Source organism: Microplitis mediator, chromosome 1 (assembly GCF_029852145.1).
Source record: "Microplitis mediator isolate UGA2020A chromosome 1, iyMicMedi2.1, whole genome shotgun sequence".
In the NCBI taxonomy this organism is placed as follows: domain Eukaryota; kingdom Metazoa; phylum Arthropoda; class Insecta; order Hymenoptera; family Braconidae; genus Microplitis; species Microplitis mediator.
In genome coordinates this window covers 21,880,236-21,908,061 of record NC_079969.1, presented here as the reverse complement: position 1 = coordinate 21,908,061, position 27,826 = coordinate 21,880,236, and the positions used below count along the sequence as shown (strand labels likewise).

Here is a 27,826-nt window from a genome sequence, read left to right as displayed (position 1 = left end):
TAATAATAATAATCAATAATTAATAATTAATAATGACAATAAAAATAGACATGAGTTGAAATAATATAATAATGAATAACAATTAAAAAAATTAATCAACGGCAAGAGTTGACCGGGTAACAATAAATAAATATAAAGCGATTGAAATTAAATTTTCATTTTTAAATCTTGTAAGTAATTCGGTAACCCATGCTTTCATTATTTATTATTATTATTTTTTTTTTTAAATTATTATATCGCTAATTATGAATTATATCAATAATGAGACGGTTTTAATAGCTGAGTTATTTATGATAACAAAAAAATATATAATAATAATAATAATAGTAATAAATAAATAGAAGACAAGTGTACAAGGCAAGTAGCCAAAATAAATACGACCTACAGCAAGAATGTCTATAAGATCTTCCGGTATTAAAAATAACATAAATCTATTTTTCAATTATTATTATTATTTACTAGTTTTTTTTTTTTTCTAAACCGTCTCGTCGGAATATTCTCATTTTCTGATTAGATCCAAGTACGTAAATAGCTGACGAAGCATAAGCTAAATATTTTAATCCTATAACGCAAACATTTTAGCTCAATCATCATCATCATCATTATAATTATTTGTTTATTTATTAATTAATAATAATAATAGTAATTTATTAATAATAATTAATAGTACTATACCAAATAAAAAAAACCATATACAAAGCGATATAAATAACGTATTGTTAAATATTGATAATATATAATAATAATTATTATTATTTTTTTAATTATATTATAATGGGTCACTCTCGCATTCTAAATTCGCGGAATTTTTGTAACGGTATACATACATTTGTTTACAAATTTGGTTTTTCAATGGCAAAATAAATATATATGGTGTATATTTATATATATATGTATATGTGTGGGTGTGGAATTATTATTAATTGATAAATTAATAATAATTTATAAACTGATTAATAATTATACATTTTAATTGTATGTTGCGATTGGCAGTTTTACTGTTACCCATAATTAGAGTCAGACTGTTTCGTTTTTTTTTTTTTTTCACGGGCCCAACTGACTTATTTCAATAAAAAAAATTTTAACAATAAATTTTGGAAAATTAATTTAAATAATTGAGTAAAATACTAAAGAAAAAAAATCGCGGGAAAATTTCCATACAAGGTAAAAGCTTCTATACCCACTCACTTTTCATTGGAGTGAGATTAAATCACTCAATATAAATGATTAAATAAAATGAAAAATCATATTTTTTTTTTTTAGTTATTTTTTGTAGTTTTGAGTATTAGAATAAAATTTTAGTTTGAAGAATAATGTTGAGAATTAATTATTATTAATTTTTTAAATAAGGTCCTTGAGTGTACCCATAGTCGCTCACTAAAAGTTGTGATGTCCCATTACTCGACCAACACATGGCCCTATAGTCGCTCAAAGACAATATCAATTAAACTATGATAAGATTATTGATTTGGAAAATAATTTATAAATTATATCACTTTATTCTTTCATAATATAAAATTTCATGAATTTTAAAAATATATTTAACAAGATATAGTTATAACAATTCTTAAAAAATTTGACGTAATCTAAATTTAATCAAATGAATGAACGTTAAAGTAAAAAATGCCCGGCTGAGCGCGATTTTGAAAACAGTCACTTAATTTAAATTTATAATCTATTATAAAATAATTTTGTACTTTATATTTTAATATATTTAGATTCACAAATAATTATTTATCAATAATAATTGTTTTAGTTGAAATTTTTCTTTATAAAAATGATAAAAAACGCATCAGCCAGTTAAAGTGAGCGAGTAATGGTACTGAGTGGGTATAGGGGCTTCTACCTTACAGCTCAGCATTTTTGATAAAAAAATTCAATAGAAATATGAAAATTTTTTTTTTAAATCCAGTTTATAGTAAACTGATAAGAAAAATTTATTTACCGCCAATAATTATTTTTTTAAATTTAAATATACTTTATTTTCAGTGATTGCTTTGAAAAAAGAATTATGTAAAGTCATATTTTTACATCATTGTTGTGATGTAAGTCAGAGGAATCTTCAGTCAATGGACGTCAACTGACAAGCGAAAAATTGACCAACGTTCATTTTTTGAATTTAATCGCGGTTCCCGCGCGGAATTAATTTTGCCCAGAAAACTATTTTATAAAAAATTAACCGAAAAATTTTTTACTGTCATTTGACTACTAAATAGAAGTGAAGATAAATTTTGTATGAATTTAAAAAAAAAATCAATTATTATATTGAGTGATACGACTTGCAGTTTACTTACAATAGCAAGTACTTGAACATTTAATATTATCTAGAAAATTATTTTTAAAAAAATTGATCGAAAAATTTTTCTGCCATTTGACGTTTAAATAGAAGTGAAGATAAATTTTTTACGAATTTTAGAAAATTGTTTTTAAAAAAATGACCGAAAAATTGAGCAAATCATTTGTGACGTCAATTGTCAGTCAATTCATCTGATTAAACATAAAAAAGACGGTAATTTGCATGACTAAATAACTACAAAATTTTCATAAATTAACATAAAAATATAAATAATTTCCCTTACTTTTTTCCTCGAATTTTTTCTTTAGTATTTTTCAAAATTTATTAAAATGTCTTGCAGGATTGCATTATACTTTTTACTTAGATTTAATTAATTTAATATATATATATATATATTTATATATTATTTCAATTAAATATGGAGGTTTTATTGATTGTTGAAGTTGGATGTCAAGCTTGATTATTATTATTATTTAAATATTTATCTGGATTCAATTACAAACTTCAGCTGTCAATGTATTGGCACATTATTGTACTAGTGGTAATAACTGCGGGAGCTCATTTATTTAAATATTCTATTGGAAGTTTCGATAAAACTAGTCGACAATAAATTTAAATCTACTAAAAATAAACCCAACGCACTCAATAATTAACTTTACAATTAAAAGCGAAATGAAATTAAAAAAAACTACTCGTAATATTAATAACATACTTCATATATAAATATATATATATATTTATATATAAAAAAAAATATCCTACATAATTAACAGGAATGTAATTGGGAGAACGTCAGATAAAAAAAGTAAGTGCGATAATTAAAATCGTAAACTGTAGAATCAGTATCATCAGTATCAGTTAATACATAAATATTATAAATAAATATTTAAAGTATAAAATCGAGTTATAAAATATCTAATCGACTTAGTACGTTGTTGTAACTATTTATTTATTATTTTTAAAATTGTAAAAACTCTGATGTAAATCTACTATGAATATGTATTTCAGTCTTTGAGTGAATTGCGATCCATGAGTAAGTTATTAAACACGGATCAATAACTATATTTATTATTATTATTATTATTAATATTATTTATATGTATTCATGTAATAATAATAATGGGTAATCATTATCATTCTGCTCGGTAGACAGTCGGGCCCGGGTATTTTAAAATAAATAACACTATTTTATCCAAAAGATAAATAAATCGCGTATTACCCGGGTCGAAAAATTTGACATAATTTTTGTGTAATTGGACTTTTTTTTAGACAATTTGCTCCGTATTTGAACTAGTTGATGTCTTTAAAATTTTAAGGTGATTTTTATCTACAGACAATCAAAGGCTAAAAATAATAGACAGAAAAAGTCTTATATTAGTCTGGATACTAACAAAATATTTTGAGAATTAAAATCTGATTTCGATGTAAAGGCGACCAAAACCAGACTAAAAATTATTTAAAACAAGTCTGACAATAGTCTAAATAAAAATAAATAGAGTAGAGTTTTTGGCCACAGGGCTAGTTTTGGAGACTTGAAAAATTTATATAAAGTAATTTGTAAAAAACGCAATGACATAATCAATTTTTAAAATATGTATAAAGATATTTTTATCACACTGTTGCAATGAAAATTTTATTTTATACTTTTTCATTAATTAAAATAAAGTTTTGTGTCCAAAAATGGAGCAGTGGCAACAAATGATATTTCTACCCTAGTACGGACAAAACGATTAAATTTCACATGCTAAATAAATTGAATAAAAATTTTTATTTGATTTAAAATAGATAAAATTTTCGACCCGGGTAGACGGCATTGAAAAGAAAAACGGAAAAAAATACGTTTACTCTTACGTATTAAGGTAAAAGACCTAGTACCAGATTACTTTATGTATTTGTATATATAAATTTAGTAAATTTATCATGGAAAAAACAATGGTGGTTCTTCCAACCACACGGAAAAAAATAGATAGTACTGATTACAGTTCTGCGCAGTAATCAAGGAAAAATATAGGGAAAAATACATTTTAACATATGTGTCTTTACTATTCTTGACAATAGAGATACATAGGAATTTAGTAACAGTTCATGTCAAAGCAGGACTGAGTACTGTTCTGGATGTTAATGAGATCTACGAGATCTAAGTAACCATTCCTGTCACTAAATAGTAAATTCTATACAGCGACAAGAGCTGTGCTAAGAGGTTTGAATACTTTCTTCTGTACTATGTAACACAGTATTGGTTACTGTTTAAATAATAATAGTACGTGTTGAGCAATGACTCCTGTTCTAGTATGAATCGTTCATGTCAAAATGGATTCATCCCGATATTTTTGGTCGATTACTGCGCAGAGCAGTAACCAGTACTATCTATTTTTTTCCGTGCACAATATTGTAGTAGTGGGTACTCCATGAAGTAAAGTACTACATAAATTAGTCCAGTCGAAACTTCGAAATAGGCAACATTCTCAAAAGTTGGTGCAAATTTGCTTAAAGGTCTATGACATCACCCAAAATAAAAAAGTTATCATCCCAGCAGTCGATGAGAAAAAAAATTTTAAAAAACCCAAAAACAGATTTTTTGCCAATACTTCATAAACAAGAAAAATTTGTAAAAATCTTTCGAACAAAACTTGTAGAGAAAAAAAATTCACATAAAAAATATAAGAAATTTTTGTTGTATCTACAAAAAATAACACGTAATAGATAATTGAAATTTCCAAGATGAAATTTACTGAATTTTTATAAGGATGTGTCACTGAAATAGGAAGAAATGTGTACCTATAGCAGGACTGTTTAAACTCATACCGCAGCGATATGTAGAAATCTTTTTTTGTTTCAGTGTCACACCCTTGTAAAAATTCAGTAAATTTCATCTTCGAAATTTCAAAAATCTATTACATTATTTTTTATAGATACAAAAAAAGTTTTTTTATTTTTTTTTCTCATCAACCCTGAAGTGATGACTTTGTTGTTTTCACGGGTATTTGTAGGTGGCATATATTTTTAATCAAATTTGCACTAAATTTTTAAAATGTCTCCTATTTCGGAGTTTCCGCTGGACTAAAGTACAGCCTCAACTACAGCAGCTTTTGTAGCAACTATTTATTTTCCGTGATACAAATACGAGTCATCGGGTACTAGTTCCCTGATCGAGTACTGGGTCTTACCTTACTCATAATTTTTTTTTTTATAATAATTACATAATTTTTTTAAATTTATAATAAATTTTTAGTGCAGTTCCACTGGATGACGAAGATTCAATTAAATCAAATGATTAAATTAATTAATCATACATATTTTTTTTGGTAATCATTAAAAATATTACCAAAAAAACTAAAAAAAAAATTTGAAATTTATCGCTCAAGTTTTTTTTTGTCCACTGATATTTTTTTCTCTCATTCCTTTTTATTTATTTCTTATTTTTTAATCTTGTAACTCAGTAATCCAAAACCACATGTTACTTGTCGATATCATTTTTTAAAAATAATAAAAACAAGCTTTCTTATTTGTTCCTCGAAGCATAATCAGTCTAAACGTTTCACGGCTCACATAGGCTGCTATCATTTTTCATTTATTTATTTACTTTTTTTTATTTCTATTCCTTCCATTCCATTAATAATAAATGAATTACACACTCAGCATTTAATCATTCCTCCAATTCATATCATATCATATCGTAATTGTATCGTATCGTATCCTATTCATATCAATCACATCTCAAACCTAACAATAGTTAGTACTCACTAAATTGTTTATTTTATTTTTTTTTTTTATTCTTTTATCATTATCACGAATCTACAAATAAAATTACCGAAAATAGAGTCTTTTTAAATTTTGTTTGATCCAATTATTATACTCCTTTACATTTACACCTTCTTATTTATCTTTACACACCCTTTTTTTTATTTATTCAATTAATTATTATTAGTTTTAGTTTTATTGTATTCGTATTTGCTCATTTGCTTCCAGTCTATCGCTAATCATTATTAGCACCCTTTTACTTCAGCCTTCCATGTTTTTTACTGACAAAAAAATATTTTTCATATTTTTACTTGCCCTAATTTATTTTAATTCAAACTCAAATTTTTTTTTTTTCCATTAGATTTTTTTCTTTAAATCTATGGAATGTTTCAGGAGATTGATTTGAAATTTTTTAATCTCAATTTCATTAAAAATTATCGATAAAATTCAATTTTGACATTTCTAAGTATTGATTTTTAATGAGAAAATTTTTCTGATATTTATTATTGCTTGTAAATTTTTTTATTGGCTCAGAATTTGGAAAAAAAAAAAAAGAAATTATAAGGACTTGATAGTTTTATAAATTATTTTTAAAAATCAGCTTTTTTTTATTTAAAATTTTTTTAGCAAAAATCAAATAAATAAAAATTTATAAATTTTGAATAGTTCAGTTCAATAATTAAAAGTTTAATGACCCAGTAATTAACCGTGTTCCAGTTTCCAACCTTTCCATAATTTTTTTAATTAAAAAAATAAAAATTTTATGTAAACAAATAAATTAACGTTACCGTAATTTAAAGTGACAACTTTAGTGTAAAAAAAAAAAAGTTTTTATTTGCAATCTTCAAAAGGTCAAAAACTAGGTCACTTACCTTGTATTTAATAATTTCTGAAGGACAATTATTAATTATACTCCATATTAAAAATGTTTACAATAATAAAATATTTTTTTTTATCAATCCGATAAAGTTCAGAAAAATTTAATTAACTTTTTTAGCAGTAAAAAAAATGATAAGTCACAAAAGTACGTAATTATCTGCAGATTAAAAATTTAATGACCAGCACTGCGTGCGCGGTTTTTTTAAATTTATTCGTTTAAATTTGAGCAAAAATATTCGGGTGTACTTAAATGCTACAAATTTTTTTTTTTAATTCTCAAATTTCCGTCATCAGTTAAATCATCAATCATCATATTTTTTTTTAACACTGATGAGAATAATTGTAGAGCAACAGTCGCCGACTAGCAGTCGTTCACTGGTTTTTTTTTTAGTTCCCATTAATAACTAATTTAAATTTTAAATGTAAGATGATAAAGCTAATTTCAATAACTCGCAATCGATTACACTAGTGAATAAACAATCGATTATTAATGCACTTATCAAAATAAAGCTTCAATTAATTTTGAAATTTCTATATTAATATAATTATTTAAAGACAAATTACTAAATAAAAAAATATCTATCACATACCGAGACTTTTTTTTTAGCATAAAGCCAAGATCAAAAATTCATTTTTTCAAATTTTTTCTCTACAATCAATACCCCAAATAATTATTAATTTTAATTTTAAAATGTGTAAAAATAAAATTTCATATTTTTAAAGCCTAAATTTAATCAATTGCAAAGCAATGACATGATCGTTGTTATACATACAAATACAATTGTAAAAAATTGTCCGTTTATTTTCTGTCATCAGTCTCCTTTTTTTTAAATTATAAATAAATTATACCAACATACATATTTAATATTTATTAAATTGTATGTTACTTGTGTTGCTGAATAAGATCTTTTTATTTTATTTCATTCCTGAGCATGCATATGTGATTACGTTTTGTTCATTCGTTGGTAATCCAAGTTGGTATTAATCCATGAGTCCAAATTACTTACTTACTTAATGTCTGCTATACTCCCGTAATTAGCCAGTGATTTTTTAATACGCAGAGCAGTAAGTCTTGCTGCTGCATTGTGATACCAACATTCTTTCATAACTTTAGACATAACTTGTAGTGCCTAAAATATTAATTATTATAATTATTATTATTTCATTTATTATTTTCAATTAGATTAATAACACTGAACAATTAAAAAGTTTTTAATTGCGCTACTCTGGGTCTACTGTACAGAGAAACAAAAATTATTTTTAATAAATTTCTTTCAGTTAATTAATTACAAATTATCTGAGAAATTTCACATGTTAATTAATGATAGTAAAGTCAGCGGACATCTGACAATTTTTAAAACTTTGAAATAATAAATTAAAATGTTTATAAAATAAAAATTAAAAAATGCATGTTTAGAAAATTCGAAATTCAGTATATGTATTTTTTTTTAATTTTATTGTTTTAATTAGTTATTTTTTTTATACGTAATAAAAAAATTGTCGTATGTCTGCTACATTTGCACTCATGTTAATTAAGTGGAATAACATTTAAATTAAAAATTATTTTTTTTTAGTATAATAATTAATATATTTAATTACTACATGAGCGTTAAAAAAAAAAATTTTTTTCATTAAAATTTGATATTTTGGATGTTAAATTAAAGGTTACGATTTAAAAATTTGAGGCCATTCTCAGACAATGTCTCCCATATTTTAAAAATTTTTATGGTTTTCACTGTCAAAATTTTATCAATTAATTAAAAAAAAATTAAAGCCTTAATTGAAAAAAAAAACGAGGTAATTGCAATTTCGCTGAGATATAGATTTAAAAAAAAAATTACTTACAGTTGATATCAATTGGAAGTTGAACAAAATTTGGAAAATAAATTTCAGTAAAATTTTCATGTCAATTTTATAATTAGAATTTTCAAATTTTGTAGGCTAAAATTTATTCAACAAATTTCGTTTAACACCTAATGAAACTGTAATAAATTTTTTTTAATTCTATATCTCGACGAAATTGTAACTTCGTTGTCCTTTCGTCAATTAAAGCCATTCTTGGACAGTGCCCCCCACTTTTTTTAAAATATTCAATGACTTTCAATTATAATGACCGTATTAAAATTTTGATAATTAACTAAGAAAAAGTTAAAGCATTCATTAAAAAAAGAGCTACGCAGTTGATATCGATTAGGAGTTAAACGAAATTTGGAAAAAAAAATTTCAGTAAAATCTTTATGCCAACATTATAATTTTGATTTTCTAATTTTTTAAGCTAAAATTTATTTACCAAATTTCGTTTAATTCTTAATTGATAACACCTGTGAGTAATTTTGTTAAAAATCTATATCACAGCAAAATTGTCCTTTTTTCAATTAACGCTTTAAATGTTTTTTTTATTAATTAATAAAATTTTGATACGGGTATGACATTTGAAAGCCATTGCGTATTTTTAAAAAGTAAGGAGCACTGTCTGGGAATGTCCTTAATTAATAAAAAAAGTTATAAACTATGTAGCTGATTTTGGAGGCTAGAGGGTAAGAAAACAAAATTGAATATTGAGATGTCGCGTAATCAATATTTTAAATAAAACTTATCTAACATCAGGCGTTTTAGTTTTTGTTAAAAAAAAAATAATAATAAGAACGAATGTGTTGGTTAATGAATTAATCTGAGATACTTTGAATATCAGTACTGACTTACATTCCACAAGTTTGTAATCAGACTTAAAAACAAAACAGTTATATGATAATAGTATCAAAAGTTTTTGATGACACACAACGCGGTCAGCAAATAAAAATTTTTATAAAATGATAATTATATTTCAAGGGCAATAAAAAATAATTTAATTGCACAGTATTATTATTAAAAATAAAATAAATTAATAAAAAAAATACAAACTTCAATAGATTGCCATCTATTTGGAATAGAAGGTCTCTGACGGTCTGTACAAACAACTTTTCTCATTTCTTCAATAGTAGGATCCGAAGGCACCAGATCATAAAACGGTAGCTGGTAATCATCATAAATACCACCGACATTACACCTTCTGGCAATTTCCCACAGTATTAAACCAAGAGCATAGACGTCAGCCCTCTTGAAGGCATCAAAATGATTCATGTTTATCGTCTCTTCAAGGACCTAAAATAAAAGACCATTTTTTAATAAATAAATAAATAAATATTAAATATTCAAAAGTTTGGAAAATCCAAAAGTGCACACCCCAGTCGCTCATGATCATTATTTATATTTTGTTATTTTTTTACATTATTAATTATTAATTAACTTCTTAATTTCATTTAAAATTTTTTTTTTTTCAGTTTAATCTTTATTTAAAATTTTTTTTTTAAAATTCCACCTTTTTTTGTAGATGTTGCTTTTTATTTTTTAATCCTACTATCACACAAGTCCTGCCCCAGTATTCGGTGGAGGAAAAATAAAAAATAATAAAAAAAATAAAAAATGACAGTTAAATTTTTAATGAATTACCGGTTTAAAATTTTTTTATTAATTACAATTAAACAAAAAGGATTTAGATAGTGATTTTCAAAAGGGTTCTTGCGACAAAAAATACAAAGCTACAAAAATAAAAATCAGGCCAATTTATTATACTTTTTGAAAGTTATCGTGTTTCCGAAGATTTATCGTAACAACTGACAGCACTGGTTTCTTCGATTAAAATAATTTATTTTGAATCAACGGGATAATGAAGTGACTTAATACCGGTTTCAAACTATTCTTTGATAAATTATCTCCCGACTAGTATGCGGCCGTTCATAAAATACGTCACGCAAAATTTTACCTTTTTAGACCTCCCCCTCTCGTACATGATATATATCAATGAATAATACAGTTTTATATTTCAAAAAAAATTTTTTATTCACAATAATAAAACTTGAATAAATTTCTTTGATATTAAATATATCAGGAACTGATTATGTCGGACCGCACGCTAGCGCTGACGTCGAAAAAAAAATAATTAAAAAACCAGATATAAGTAAATATAACAAATTATTGAGCCATCATGACGAAAATATACACGAAGAAATATTAATATATTTACAAATATGAAACGAATGACATTTTATCGTAACAAAAAAATAAAACTTAAAAAAACAGAAAAATTTTCAAAATTGTTTGATGGGCTGCGAACGTCACGTTTCTTTAGAACCTCAACCCCCTTGCCACAATAAACGACACCCCCTGCCTCCCCTTAAGGGGTAACGGTAACCGATTTTCAATCCAATTTAATTCACGAACTAACACCGGAAACCTAAAATAGAGAGTCTTTAGCGTTTTTTGAAACCTTAACAAAGGGCTAGAAATTTCGTATTTTCAAAAATTCTAATTCGTCTCCGAGAAAAATTGTTTTAAAATTCTCATTTACTCTACGAATGCAACAAAGATAGTCCCGTTTATTTTTCTGAATGTGAGAAAGAGGTCCGGTAGCGTATCTCCTTAAATGTAAGCGTGTAATTTTAGTGTAATCAAAAAAGTTTAGAGATGATTTAACGTGAGTAAATTAGTCGAAAAAGTAATTTTAATTGTAAGCACACACGCGTTCGCGCTTGAGGTGTGTAATAATTAAAATAATTAACATGATAATTATAATACGTACTTCAGGAGCCATGTAACGTTTGGTCCCGACACGATTATTAAGCTGAATGTCAACAGTGTCGGTGATAACGTCATGCCTTACAGCGAGACCCAGATCACCAATAGCACACGTGCCATTTGTTTTGACAAGAATATTTTTAGACTTGAGATCACGATGAGCTATTGCTGGTTTACCCTGTGTACCAACAATCTCCATGTGTAAGTGAGCAAGACCCGTTGCCATGGTGAGTGCCATCCTCATCATACCCTTCGTATCGACTGTTGACCGATTTAGGTAATCGAATAGCGAGCCTTTCTCGTGATAATCCGTTATGAGCCACAATTGCGTCCACGTTCCATTGTCTGGTAGAAAAAGAAAAAAAAACCATTTAATGCAATCGGAAATCAATATTCAATTTATTATTAACATCTCTCTATTAAGAGATAGTTACATATACTTTAAACGTTCAGCTCATGATATTTTTTATACTTTACGCAACAAAATTAATTCGTTATAAATATGTAATAGATAAATTAATTACCGCGTACTTCTAACACGATTAATTGCTTCGCGATAATTAGTTAGCATTTTTATAGAAATTTTTATAAATTAATGCAGTGAATTTTTTTTTTTTCTTAATTAAATGAATAAAAAATTTTTTTTATAAAAAAAAATTATCGGTGAGTTCATAAAAAATAATTAAACGTTTTATAAAACGTGCTTTGAATTTATTTATGATTATTTGTTGCTGGATAATCGGGTATAAACGGAGTGTAATTTTATTTCTTTGATAACTCGTAACTTTGATAAATTGTCGGACAAAAACTTAACTTTTATAACCAGATGATAAAATATTGATTTAATAGGACGTGATACAGAAATTGAAAATAAATTTTTAGTTAACCCAGAAAACTTTTGGAATAAAAAAAAATTTTTTTTTGAATATTGTTTCACTTTTTTTAAATAATTTCGCGATAACTATCAAGACTAAGTACCGCTTTGGGAAAAGTTTTTGATTATATAATCGGTAATGATAAAAAAAAATGGAAAAAAATTATTGAAATTTTATGACGAGATTTTTTATGAGCCATAGGTATTAAAATTACAATACGTGGTGTAAATTTTAAATACTGTGTAGTAATAAAAAATAGTATCGCAGTTTGTTGGCGCATTAATTAACCTTGTCATCTTAAATAAGTTTGCCGATGTAATTAAAATTTTTTTACAATTAAAAAATAGCAAATACTATGAAATTAATATCATAAATTATTTTAACTGATACATCAATATATTATTAGCGTAAAAATAATTTGAAAAATTTTGATATTGATAAATTGTTCAAATAAATTGAAATTTAAAATTGTTTAGAGTTTATTTTATACATTTACTAATGCGAACTCGAATTACTAAACCTGTAAAATTAAATGAATTTTGTGAAATTTTTACTTTTTTTTTATTTACATGTGAATTAAAAATTTAGTATTAAAAATTCTAACCGAATGTTAAAATGTAAAAAATTAAAAAAAATTCAAATATTTCAAGTAATTAAAATATTTATGAGTATAACAATTGAGTCATAATTTTTTGACACAAAAAGGTAATTATAAAATCTGAAGATATTATTTTTCATAATTATTTTAAGATCATTTGGTAATTCCTCAGTAATTTATAATGTATACTGTAAAAAAATTACGGAGAGAACTACGGAGTGAAATTCACTTAAAAGGGGAATTTATTTTAATATCAAAAGTCCGAATCGGAGTGAATGCGGATTTAAATAAAATCCAACTCACTCCGAAATCACTCATTTGAAAAAACAAACTACTCGTTTACTCCGTATGCGGCGTAATTTTTTCGAAAACCCCGCAACTCCGAGTGAATTTAGATTTAAATAAAATCCGTAATTACTCCGACTTCACTCCCAATTTTTTGAGTGTAGTCTCGTACTCTAAAAAAGTAGCGGAGTAAATACGGAGTACATCCGGAGTGAATGCAGGGATGACTGTTATTTATTTAATCCCCTCGAAGTGAAATTCACTCCGAAGGGGAGTTTATTTTAATATTGAAACTCCGGGACGGAATGAAATTCACTGCTAAAAAGAGTTAATTTTGAAATTAAAACTCCGAATCGAAGTGAATGCGGATTTAAATGAAATCCAGATCACTCCGAAATCACTCACCTAAAAAAAACTCCCTATTTACTCCTTATGCGGAGTAATTTGTTCTAAAACCCCGTGACTCCAAGTGACGGAATGAATTTAGATTTAAATAAAATCAGTAATCACTTCGAATTCACTCCCAATTTTTTACAGTGCAGCCTCGTATAAATTCATAATTAATAAATATATAAGTCAATAAATAAATATAAACCTTTATTATCAGCAGCAATAAATCCAAGAATATTATCATGCCTCAACATGACAGTCTGATAAATTTCAGCTTCTCTGAACCAAGATCTCTCTTCACGTGAGCTAAATATTTTAACAGCGACATTTTCACCTCGCCATCTTCCACGCCAAACTTCACCAAATCTACCCTTCCCAATTGTCTCAACCAATTGGATTTGTCGGGCGATACTCCGCTGAACCAACAATGGCAGGCCTACTTAATTAAATAAACAGACAAACAAATAAATAAATAAATCAGTCAAGTATAAAACTACCAGTCAATACTTATAATAGATAAATTTGAAATTGCAGAACACAAATTACCTGAACCACTGCCGCTAGTTGTCATCTCAAGCATGTCTCTAATAGTGACACCACCAAGAATAGGTCTCTCAGGTGCTTCCATCGAGTCATCGGGAAAATGTCTCGCAGGCCGATGCCGACTCATATGTATATGATAAACCACCATTACGACAACACAAATTGCGCAAATTGGCAGTGCTATCGTCAGGGCCATTTTCCAGGTGGCCCATGCTGCAACTCCGTCTCCACCGGACGTTACTTTTTGTTTTAAAATTAATCATCAGTTAATATTTCATATCAAATTTTATTTCTCTATCATCTTAATTATTTTTTCATTTTTTTTAATTATTGATTATCAATTTAAAATTAAAAATTTTATTAGAATTAGCAACAAGCAATTAAATGCGTAATGAGCAATAAGCAATTGCAGGTCATAAATAAAATTAAAAAAAAAGGTTACAGATGTGCGTGCAAAGCTCTAAATCCCATGCGAACACATATTGAGACAATTAAATTTTTATATTAAAAAAAACAATTTTTTTTTCCTATGGGAATTTTTTTTTTTTCGTCAGCTTACCTTAAAAAATAATAGTGATATTTGTAAGTAAATTCAAATGATAAATTTTTATATATAAATAAAATAATAAAATAATTAAAATATTTATTTTCTAATGTGGATATTTTTTGTCCACCTGTGGTGCAAAGTCAAAATAATTTTTGTATTTATAATTATTTTTACATGCGGTAAAAAAAAATCCTTGAATAATGATCAGAGTCGATGAGTCATGGAGTTTTTTTTGATCTCGTGTTTTGTGAACTTATATATATACTGATATCTATTTCGGTAATATATTTATTTATATGTATGTATATATTGATGTACAATAACGATAACGAACGAACGAAGGCCCAGATGATTCAAAAGTAACCAAAGCATTGAATACGTAACAGACGTGAGTATTGTGGGTGTCTAAAAAAAAAATATGACAACACAAATAAATATATATATATATATATATGTATATATATGATGTTTGTCTGCTACGATGTAGATAATGAAAACAGTCGATTTACAATTTTTTTTTTCGCATTTCCATTTTTGAAATTTACTTCATGCGGTCCAATGATTTTCCAATCGAATGAAATGAATGATTGAAAATTAGCCGATTTTTTTTTATTATTATTAAAATTGAATTATCGTATTTAATTGTGTGATTTGTTTTACTTGCACGTCCCTCATGAGTGAGATTTTAAAAAACAACCCATATATAGACGATTGACGATGAAGGCAGGCAAATACTGAATGATTTTTAACGAGTTTAAATTAGCATACCTTGCTGACATTGAGGAATAATTCATAATGAATAATGATTTTATTGAGAAAAAAAACGAGGGAGATTCTAGTCGAGAGCGATAAAAAATTTGTAAATTTTTTTCAGATTTTTTGCAAGGCCGAGGATAATTTGTGTAAATTTGTCACGATTAAACGTACATGATTTAAAAATTTTATAATTATTTAAGAACTTTCACTATTCCCAAATAGCACTTGCCTTTGAGACATCTGTAAGATATCAGTTCTTAGGCTGTCTTTTGGCATATTGATAAGGTACCAAAATGTTGACAAAACGACCAGAAATTTATGTCACCGAAAAAATATCTACTTAAAAGACTTGACGCAAGTGACGACAAAAAGTAAATTACAAATAGTGGTAAAATAAGTCATCTAAATGACTTTTTAATTGGCATAAGACAGGAAAAAAAACAAAAATTTTCTCTGTCTCCGGAGCCAACATTTGCATGTCGTACTTATACCAAAAAAGGTGGCTTTGAGACAAAAAAATTTGTCTTATCCTTTTAAAAGACATCTTAAAGTTGACTTTGTGCTACTTGGGATTTTAATTTATGAAATATTTTTTAGGGGTGTGCGAATAGTTTGAACTTACGAATTATTTTCGATTTTTCGAATAATTCTAAAATTTTCTTTCAAACGACTTGAAATTTTTATGTTTTTTCCAATAATTCAAATTTTTGTCAGAAATAAATAGAGATTAAACACGAATTTGCGAAAAAATTATTTTTAGTTATTTTAAAAACTAAGCTCACTATTAAATAAAAATTAAATACTTGAAAACTGATCAAAATTTTCTTGATTCAAATCGAGTAATTTAAAAAGTTACAAACAATTTAAAAACTTTTGGATAATTCTAAAATTGACGATTAATTTGACAAGTTACGAATAATTCGAAAAAATTCGATCGAATTATTCGATTTAAAATCCCGAGTCAAAAAACAAATTTTAGTTTAGTCCTCAAAAGCCTCAATTTCTTTGATATTTTATTTGCCGTCCAGAAAGTAACTATAGTACTCAAAATCTTCAATGCGAACTATGAGGTCTAAATGCGAGTAATTTATTGATTTTAAATTATAAATAAGACCTCAAAATCCTGAACGAATGAAAAATTATTCAGATTTTGAAAAATTTTAAATAGAAAAATTGTAGGTACAAAATTAATTACTTTTTAATTAAAAAGTGTTCAAAGTGAAACAGCACGACAGTTTTGACTCTCATACTATTTTATTTCGACATGTAATTATGCTGTCATAATAATTTAACAGCAACATTGCGTTCATGAAAAAAGAGAAGGGGGTAATTTTATTTGTGGATAAGGGGATACTGTTGTCAACCTTCAAATTCTAAATTGATCTTCAAAAACTTCATTGAGAACTTTGAGGTTTAAATCCGAATTTTTGTTTTGACTCGGGATTCCAATCGCACACCCCTCATATTTTTCTATCAAATAAATGTTAGAATTAAAAAAAGTTATATTTTTAAAAAACTATATAATTAAATAAATCAAGTAAAAAAAAATAAATTTAAAAATACTAAGTTTAAAAATGATTATTTGAGTAAAGAAAAATATTTTTATAAATATTAAGACTTTAATATTTGAAAAAAAAAAAATATGTATACAGTGTAATGAACTTATAACAAAATAATGTAATAGACATTTTGATTTAATACGTCGACGGGTAGTTGATAATCTCAAGATTGCGCTTGTCACTTTAGCAAAATTGAGTAATTTCCGGCGCGTGTGGGGTAAATCGTTTATGATTGAAGATTCAAGTTTGTCATTGAGTAATTTATATATGTAAGTGAAATAGTGATGTAAATTGTCAATGTAAAAGGTTCAATCTATATAATAAATATATATAAATGACAAGTACTTAAAATAAATATTCCTCTACAGTCAGCATAGCACTATAAATATATATAAAATATGTGTCTATTATGTCTCTACATATATAAAATATGTGTAATACATGACGGTACAGGGTTTTACTTGAACGAGTGAATTTTTTTTTTAAATTGGTAAAGCTTCGACGAGTGACAAAAAGCAACAAGTGGAAAGTGGAATTAAATTAATTATTTTTTTTTCATCGGAGTTGTTTTTTTTCATCACCGGATATATACCTCTTTCAAATCTGTATATACCACGAGGAGAATTAGCCAAAGGCTGTAGGTCGCGGTTGCAGTAGTCATTATTATCGCAACATGCGATTACAAATTCGTCTGTTCCAGGACCTCGTACTGTCTCATTGTTGCTACACCATACTGAATATTCGGGTGCTGGGAAGAACCGCGTCTTATCGTAACACCTGAGAACAATATATTTCCCACCTATATATTTATCACGGATACACATATATATCTAACCTTCATTCATTATCTTTCTTATCATTTCCTTTAAAATCCCTTTAATTAAATCTTAAAATTATTTTTTCCAAAATCCATCGACTGATTTTTAAATTATCGCGCCGTCAATTTGTATTTTTTTCGCGGGTCATTTTTTAACAAAAATTTAATAAGAAAAAAATTTTTTAAATTATGCGATGTCTTAAAATTTTTAAAAACCTCATCGACTGATTTTTAAATTATCGCGCCGTCCATTCGTATTTATTTTTTCGCGGGTAATTTCTGATTTAAAATTTTTCAACACAAAAATTTAACAAAAAAAAAAGAAATTTTTTTTAAATTATGCGACATCTTAAGCATCCTGTACAACGAAAATAAATAAAATAATTTCACCACAGGCAATTAATATAATCTAACGAATAACGTATACAATTATATATATGTATTTTTTTTATACTCATTTATCTAAACGTGCATCGACGCAAGCTATTAATAGATTTTTTGTTTGCATGATTACATCAGTAGATTTATTCTAAAATAAAAAAATGTATGAATAAATATATGTATATAAAAAATTACACAATAATTAATTACATAAAAGTAAATTATAAATTTAAATAAAGAAATAATAAAAAATTAAAAAAAAAAATTGATTTATACCATAAATAAGAAGCAAAAGTGATTAATATATGATACATTAATCTCAAAGCAAATTTATAATCTTTACATATATAAATAATAAATGATAAGTAATAAAAAATTAGGAAGTAAAATAGAGGGAAGTGCAGATCTAAATAAATAAAATAATTGCGCAGTGAGATAGAAGAAAAAATAAAATAATAATAGTGGTAATAATAAATAAATAAATAAATATATAAATAAGAAGGCAAGTGAAGAGTAAGAGGGCACAAGAGAGTGCGTCGAATTCTACACCACCGGCTTGATAAATTGTCACAGTGCTAATTGCTGCATTAAATACTTAAATTTTTATTTTTTTTTTATTTTAATTTTATTAATAGATATATAGATATTGTTGTTATTTAAATAATAATAATAATAAGTTATAAGATTAAGAATTGTTGCTGTAGCTCCGGATGAAACTGTACCTTCTCTCGTGGTAGGGTGCAGCGCGGGTTTAAGATCTCGATTGCAAAAATCCTCTTTGCAGCACTCGATGACAAAGGTCGTATTTATCGAGTTGCTCGTCATGCAGAAGATCAGCGGTTCGGGTTGTGACGACGACAGCTGTTTTTTCACGCACCTTTAATTCCATATTTTCATATGATATTTTCACAACAAATTTACTTTTTTTCTTTCAAATTATCTTATTTTAAATATATGTCATTTCCAATAATATAACGCACACTTCAAACCTCCGTTATTTTAATCATTTTTAATTTAATTTTAAAAACAAACTATTTAGTAATTAAAATTTTATGATTTTTTTTTCAAATCAATTTATTTGTTCCTTAGGATTTTCACTTCTTGTATAGCGAAATTTAACCCTGCGTGTGTACACTATATTTTTCGAGGCACGATATGCGCATACAGAAAAAAAAATCTTAAGTCAGGAAAATATTTTAGAAGACAAACGTTTTCGAGAATCCAGCCAAGATTTTCTGAGTCAAGAAAATTTGTCTTGGTCAGAGAAGATTTCTACTTGATCCCAGAAAATTGAGGTTTTCAAAAAAATTTTCTTAAATCAAGAATATTTATTTTCAGTCGAGAATTTTTTTTTGCACTGGGTCTTTTAGGGAACAGTCAAGTTTTCAAAGTTTCTAGGCTTTCAAAAAATCTGAAAAAATTCTGAATTACTTCTTGAAGTGTCTAATAGATGGCCCAGAAGTTGTCAAAGTCAAAAGTTTAAAATTGTTGTAAACAAAAGTTAGAGAATAATCGAAACAACGTAATTTTTTTAAAAATTGACAGTTCCTCCAAAGACCAAGTATACATACGCAGGGTTAATACTCAAATTAATTTTTCAAAATTTTTTAAAAAAATATAATTGATTTTATAAAGTTTGTACTTGAGGGAGATTTGCAATTTTTTCTCTTTCGCACTTGTACAGTAAATGGGGCATTTGTCAAAATTTATCTCTCAACCGAATGGAAATTTTTAATAAATTAGATAAAAAATTGCAAGATTATTTCGTACTGCACCGAACCTCAGTATGTATTCTGTAACAAGAGCTTTAATTTTGTACAATAGCAAACAAAATAATTTGCAAATCTCTCTTAAAATATAATTAAATTAAATAGGTTTAATAGAAAAACTGAAAATTTGAGGTGTGCAAAATAAAAAATAAATTCTGAAAGCTATAAAATTTAATTTTTCCACTTCCTAAAATCCCAACATCATTCCTAAGATTTTAAAATAAATAAATTCCACTGTTCTAACCATTTACCTTTAAATTATTTAATTATAATTGTCGATAATACATTTAAATTTATTTAAAAGCGTATGCCGTCAGAATAAATCGAATAGTCAAAAAAAAAAAACTTAAAAAATTGTATTAAATCCAAGATATTTGTTAGACAGATGCGATTTATTTTTATTTGTTAAATGCATAAGAAACTCACAAAGAATATTGATAAGGCAAAAAAAAAATGTTGAATGATTGATTGCCAGTTGCTGCTTAAGAAACTCGAGGATTTAAAAATTTTTCATCCTACTTATACTTTTTTATGAAAATAAAAAACAAAAAATAAAAAAAATTTTACATTACAAAGCAAATAAATTAACATGTGAAAAAACATTTTAATCGTTTACTTCCTCGGGTTTCTTGTCAGCTAAAAAACAATAGGGGCCTCGATAAAGATAAAAAAAACGTAAACTCAAAGAAAAAAATAAATAAAATGCTGTTAACTTTATGGGATTTGTTAGTTAAATCGTTTTTCGACACACGATGTTTTAATAAATAACAAAAAAAATCTAAAATTAAATAAACAAATGTTTGATGTAAAAACGGGTGAAAACATTATTATTATTATTATTATTATTATTATTATTATTATTATTATTATTATTATTATTATTATTATCTCGAAATAACGCACGCACACACACAATCGTGGCGTATAGTAGTAATACACATATGTCCCGTGGTTATTAATATACCTTTAGGTAATTCGGGCGGTACATCGGAAGATACTAAAACCGGATATAAATTCAGGTTGCAGTATTCTTTATCGCAGCATACTCCATTGTGATTGTTGTTTGGTTTGCAGACGAAGGGCTCTTCAGGTGGGAACCATATTTTTCGGTCGAGACACCTTTTGTATAATATATCATAATTATCTCTTTCTTAACCAACATCAAGATAATAAATAACGACTTTTAATATATGCCAACTGTCATTCTTTTATTTATTAACACTCATCGTTATCAAGCCGTTTATTTTATTTATTTATCATTTTATTTTTTACCCGATTTAAAAAATTATTATTATTATTATTTTTATGATAGAGATAAAATAATTATGCAATGAAAAATTAATAGGAAATGTGAAGTAAATAATAAATAAACGTCTGTCGGGAAAATATATAACGAACATAAATAATTAATAAACATAAAAGTTTTTGGTCTTTGCGGTTAAATAATTTATAAAATTGAGTAACCTAAATATAATCTGTCTGGCGAATAAATGATTTAAGAATTAAGTATAAGGTGGTAGTGGTGGGATGCCATCGAGGTCGAGTCCTCGACGGTTTTAGTTTGTCGCCAGGCAATTTATTCCAAGAGAGTTCAAACACGAGAATTTAAACTGCTTTTCTTTTCTACGTCTGTTATATTTCTCTCCTGTTTCTCTTATATTACATAGTAATCTCATACCAATCTCTCCCCTCCTTATTATTATTATTATTATTTATCTCAGCTCTTTGCTTTCAGTCATCATTTCATTTTTCCTACTGGCATCCAGCCAATTTCTTAAAAAAAAATTTTCTTTTAATACATTGTCTCGTAAATATTTAAATTAGTAAATATTTTTCATTAAATTAATGCACAAAAAATAAATAAATTATTTTACCGCAAAATTGTCTGAAGAATTAAAATTTTTTTTTTATACTTGCAAAGATTTTTAGATAATGAGACTTAAAGATAAATAATTACAACGAAAAATAATTAAAAGGGCTGGCTAATGATGCTGCCTAAATGCAATGGTAAAAATAAGTCGTAAACTTTTTTTAAAAATAAATAAAAAAAAACAACCCCCTATTCATGGAACCCCTGGCATAGAATTTTTTTCGCTAAAGTAAAACTAGCTATCGATCAGAGAGAAGAACGAATTTCGTGTACATTACCACCCCCTTTTTTCTTTTTTTAACGTACTAGATATATATATATATATATATATTCTTGTCTCTTTTGCTCGCAAAAACCGGTCGATCCCACACGCTTCCTGGCAATTATCCGCGCGTATGCCCTGCATCTTTTTTCCCCATCAAGAGTATTTCAATTATCCTGGTAGTAGTATATAGTATAGTATGTAGTTGGCTCAACGGAACTGGGATTACTTTCAGCCTCAACAATTTTTACGAGTCTACGAGAGTAGGAAACTTCTTCACGTTAATCAACGAAATCATTAAAAAATTTTTTCGTTACTATTAACTGTTATTATGATAATTACTATAAATACAAATGTAAACGTAATTGTAATTGTAAATATATTTATTATTAATTATTCAAGAGGTTGCTTTGTCCTTAAGTTGATAAAAAATATATATATATATTTTACCTGTACGCGTGTGTGATGACGTCATCTTCGCGACTTGTACTTGCAAAACAGTAGCCGTCTGTCTCGCATGTGTGATTGGTATCGACACAAATGTCGCAGTAACATTTTAATCCTAAAATTAACAAAAATGAGAAATTATTAATATATAAGATTTAAATTTATTGACAGTAAATTTATAAATAAATGATTATTATTTATTATTAACTCGTCTCGTGTTTTGTATTTTTGGTGACGATTTTCCTTTTTTCTTTATTATTTATTATTTATTTAAATATTTATTGATACTCAATTCTATTGGATTTAATTTTATATTTTATTTGATTATCATGTTTATTTGTTTGGAATTTAAGTTTAAAAAAAAAACATTTAATCTTAAGTGTATGAAATTCCCGTTACAATTGTTCACTACGAGTTACATCTCTTAAAGTTACAAGACGAGATTTAATTTTATCTGTAATTTAATGCCCACGTCTAGTAACTTCTATATAAATATTTATAAATATATATGTTTAAAAAAAATTAACATAAAAATTTATTTGTCTATTCCAATTATTTATATTTATTTTAAAAATAATTATTTAAAATTCACATTTAACTTAATTACTTTTTTTTTATCTTCCCATTACCCGCATAATAAATAAAAAAAAATTGTTTTCAAACTCCAAAATAAACAACTTAATTTTACCGGTTAAAAATTACGCAAGACTACAGAGAAATAATCAAATAAATTAAAATTAAAATCTCAATATTTTAAAATGAAAAATACATATTGGAAATAATCTCAATATGCATATATATAAATATATTTCTCAATCAACTAAAAAAATTAAATTAATTATTAAATAAAAACGCATTGATTTTAAATTCGTTATAGAAGAAATTAAAAATATGAGAAACATAAAAAGTATATCAATGCAGAGTGTGTCATGTCATATAATAAAATATATATAGGAATATATGATTAAGAGTGTAATTTAAACTATTGTTGCATAACAAAACGTCGATAACCCGTTGATCGATAAAAATTTTTTATAAATCATTAATACATTTTAATAATTTAATAACTACTAGTTCATTAACTATAAATGCATAATAAGTATTCAAATCAAGTACTGAAACTTCAAGTAATAAGTAATAAATAATTATTTATTACAGTATTTTTTTATTTCATCAGTTGCGCAATGTTATTATTAATTTATTTACATACTTTGTTATACATCAACAGGAAAAACTTTTCATACTACAGAAAAAATATTGCAACTATTAATTAAAAAAAAAAAATTATAATCACACGAAGAAAAACCATTTTTTAAAACCAACGGAACTGTAGCCTGCATATTAATATATGTATTTATTTTAATTAACTGACAGCTTTACTGAATTAAACTAATAATTAATTATTTATAATTAATTATACTGAAAATAATAGACGTCCGTTGATTAATTTTTTTTTTTTAAATTATTCAAAAATATGTACAGAAAAAAAGAATTTCTTGGCACAATAAATATTTTGCATTATGAATTGAAGACAAAAATTTTTTCTGGGACTACAAAAAAATTTTTAAGCCCAAGAATTTTTGGCTCGCCTCAAAAAATTTTTTCTTCCTCCGAACAAATTTTTGTTTTCAAATTATAATGCAAAAAAATTTCTTGGGACGAGTAAAAATTTTTGCGAAAAGAAATCCTTTTCTTGTGTAAATAGAGATTTTTAAAAACTCTTCATATATTTTTTTAATTTTTTTTAATGATCCTGAAGTTAGCAGACAAAAATTTTTGGATTTTTTTATCAAGATTGTAATTTAAAAAAAAAAAAAAACAAACAAAAAAATACGCACATGAAGGAAATTAAAAAAACTGTAGGTGCAATTTTCTGAAATATATATATTTTTTTTTTTTTTTCAATTTATCATTTTTAAAAAAATCCAAAAATTATAAGTCGACTAATTGTAGGATCATTTTTTTTTTTTAGTGTGAATGTAGCAGACATCAGACGAACTTAAAGTTATACATAAACAGAGTGAATAATTAAAAAAATATTATTTATAAACATTGCACTTATTAATTTCAAAATTTTTTAAATGCGCATTTTTAAAAAATTTAATTTTATTGATTGTTTACTCTATTTATTAATAATTTTAAATTTCTTCGATATCTGCTGCATACACACTCGTTTTTTTTTAATATACAAAACAAAGATTCGATTTACGACAAAGTACCAATTATTGATTTTATTTCTTTACTGAACTTCAGTCTTTAAAAAATTAAAAGTTATGTCTAAAATATCTGTACGCTTAAGTGGTCGTCGATTAATTATAATCCTCGTTACCAAACAACTAACAATTTCCGCTTTTTTATTCCAATAAATCAATAACAAAATAAAAAAAAAAAGTATGCACATGTAGAAAATTAAAAAAACTACAAGTGCAATTTTTCAAAATATTTTTTTTTCTATAATTTATCTCTGAAAAAATTCAAAAAATTATTAGACCTCGACTAACTTCAGTATCCTGATGAATTATCATAAAAATATATTAAACGATTAAAGAATATAAATAACTTGGAAAATATCTGTGACAACTGAAATAATTAATTATTTAAATAAATTAAGAGCATAAATTAACTGATAATTGATAGCATTAAATCAGTATTACTTGTATTCATTTAAAAATAAAATTTCCAAGCGAAATGGACCACGTGTTGTTAACAATATTAAAACTAATAATTAAAATAATAATAACTAAGAGATAATTACTAACCATCAACTCTCGTCGACAAATAAATAATAAACACAAAGGCAATAATGCCAAGTGTGTTATTAATTTTTTTTCCCATTTTACTAAAAAAATAATCAACTTGAACTTGAAGACTCGCAGTACCACAATCTTGACATTTTATATATCACTTGTTTGTTTGTTTATTATTACGTTTTATTAATTAACAACATGGTGAGTTGATCAACTTGACAACTGCTTGATTATTTTAACAAAGAAAACTCATCAGCTGGTATTTAAACCAGTACCTTTAATCAACTTAGTTTTTTTTTCACAGTAATAAATAATAAAAATAGTGCGATAGTGTCCTGCTGATTATTTAATAGTTGATGATGATAAAAGTCAGTGGCGTATCCATGGGGAACTCGACATCTCGTTTCTAAGCCTCCGGTCGATGACCGTGAGACAGCATGCCGACACAATACAACACTTTTAGGCCCTTTTTTTTCCTACTCCAGTTTTATAAATAATTATTACCCTGTCATAAGCCCACCGTCTGATCAATAAAATTTTTTTTTACTCACAATCATCAGCACTAAATAATATTATCATTTTAAAAACCACCACAATAATTACGGCATTGTTGATTTATTTATTTTTAAAAAACATTCGGTATTCGGTGTACGTTTTTTTCTTTTTTTTTTTCATACACATGCGGCCATTTTCTGCAATAGGCCACAGCCTAGAGCTCTCAATAAATTTGCGAATCAGCGGTACGGAGGAACATCGCCGGTGTTAAAAAACACTTTTTATTAAAATAATTATTTCCCAATTGTTGATTATTGTTTTTTTTTTAATTATTTACGTACAGTTAACCAGCATGTTGGTGATTGTTCTGTGATAATTTAAAACCCTGAGGTTAAAAACACATCACTGGATTCAAATTATTTTATTTAACAAGTCACGAGTAGTCACTAATGTGTGTACCTGCTGATCACTACTGATGCACTACCGATGATTTGTCACTGAGCGCCATGACACTAGTGTCAGGTGGTGATAAAAAATATTTATGTTTTATTATAGTTTTTTATTTACATAACTCTGTTATTTATCCGCGATTTATTTATATATTCATAATCGTGATATGTAATTTATGTTACACACTTTTTTAACTTTATTATCATTATCATTCTGTTTTTTTTAGTTGCTAATTTACAAGTGACATGAGAGAACTCATGAGCGATTGTGGTGCCGCGTATAATTCAACTGTGGAGCGGGAAAAAAAAAATTTTTACACTTTGAGGCAAAATCTATGAGTGGGAATGTAGCAGATATTAAACAAATTTTAAATTATTAATAAATAGAGTAAATAATTAATAAAATGAAATTTTTAAAAAACGCGCATTTAAAAAATTTTGAAATAAATAAGTGCATTTTTTATAAATATTATTTTTTTAAATTATTTACTCTATTTATTAATAATTTTAAATTTGTCTGATGTCTGCTCTCACACTCATCGAAATCTATGAGACTGAAATTAGCTGACGTCTAATAATTTGTTGGATTTTTTCAAAAAGGATAAAATATAAAAAAAAAAAACATTTAAAAAATGAATGTGAATTTAGCAGACATGAGACAAATTAAAAAATTATTGATAAATCGAGTAAATAATTAATAAAATAAAATTTAAAAGAAATGCGCATTTAAAAAATTTTTAAATTAATAAGTCCAATTTTTATGAATATTATTTTTTCAATTATCTACCTTATTTATTTAAATTTTTAAATTTGTCTACTGCTTTCACACTCGTTTGAAAAAAATGACCTGTAGTTTTTTAAATTTTCTACATCTACATTTATTTAAAAATTAAATTGTGAAAAAAAACTTTGAAAATTGTTATTTGGTTGCTAACTTCAAGGTCATGTAAAATCCCAATATCAAATTCTAATCTGATCAGAGTAAATTTTTCACCCAAATACTTTTCCATGAAGCAACAAACTCTATCCAAAAATTCCCATAGAATCCACTCAACTGCGACAAAAACCGCATAGAATCCTATAGACTGCATTGGTTTCTATGCGGTTAATTGTGGGTAATTGCCGAATCATAAACAGAAAAAGTGATAAAATCCTCAAGTAAAAAAAATGCAAATTTTTCTATTCCTGAAATGACAATTCGCCCAAGAAAAATTTCATCCAATTGAAAAAAAGTAAAAACGCTGAAATTATAAAGCGCGTAATTTACAATTCGTTATAGTTATAAAAAATGGGGAAAACTTATTTTTCCGAAGATCAAAATTATGAATAAAAAATAAAAGTCCGTGATGGCCGAGTGGTTAAATTAAGGCGTCAAGACAGCGAACTGTTCCTGTAGTTTTCCTGAAACTTTATCGTGATTTGGAATCGATTTTGAGTGAAATCGATGTTAAGTCGTATGGAGAACTCGATTTAGTTTTAGAACTTATTCTAGTATGTAAAAATTTT

At 26.0% G+C, this 27,826-nt stretch overlaps 1 protein-coding gene across 5 annotated transcripts; it reads right to left on the bottom strand.

Moving 5' to 3' along the window:
• Positions 1-448: 448 nt before the first annotated feature.
• Positions 449-26,590, bottom strand: LOC130664086 (TGF-beta receptor type-1). Of its 5 annotated transcripts, none has more exons than XM_057463841.1 (8): positions 25,389-26,590; positions 22,633-22,744; positions 21,015-21,169; positions 14,225-14,461; positions 13,884-14,117; positions 11,535-11,875; positions 9,818-10,057; positions 449-8,046 (listed from the first exon to the last, which is right to left on the bottom strand). In XM_057463841.1, exons 1-8 carry the CDS (start codon positions 25,462-25,464, stop codon positions 7,924-7,926), a joined length of 1,518 nt encoding a protein of 505 aa, XP_057319824.1. In that variant the 5' UTR covers positions 25,465-26,590; the 3' UTR covers positions 449-7,923. The 5 variants fall into 5 exon arrangements, with proteins under 5 accessions (XP_057319824.1, XP_057319802.1, XP_057319791.1 ...); XM_057463819.1 differs by lacking the exon at positions 21,015-21,169 and adding an exon at positions 17,676-17,860 and having other exon boundaries at positions 13,884-14,114; XM_057463808.1 differs by lacking the exon at positions 21,015-21,169 and adding an exon at positions 17,676-17,860 and having other exon boundaries at positions 25,389-26,589.
• Between the last annotated feature and the right edge of the window lie 1,236 nt (positions 26,591-27,826).

Coding starts and splice junctions, on each gene's coding strand:
- LOC130664086 (XM_057463808.1), bottom strand. CDS start 25,464: ATGGGAAAAAAAATTAATAACACACTTGGCATTATTGCCTTTGTGTTT. Junction 14,462..17,675: donor TATATACAGATTTGAAAGAG/GTATATATCCGG, acceptor TAAAACAAAAAG/TAACGTCCGGTGGAGACGGA. Junction 8,047..9,817: donor ATAGATGGCAATCTATTGAA/GTTTGTATTTTT, acceptor TTAATATTTTAG/GCACTACAAGTTATGTCTAA.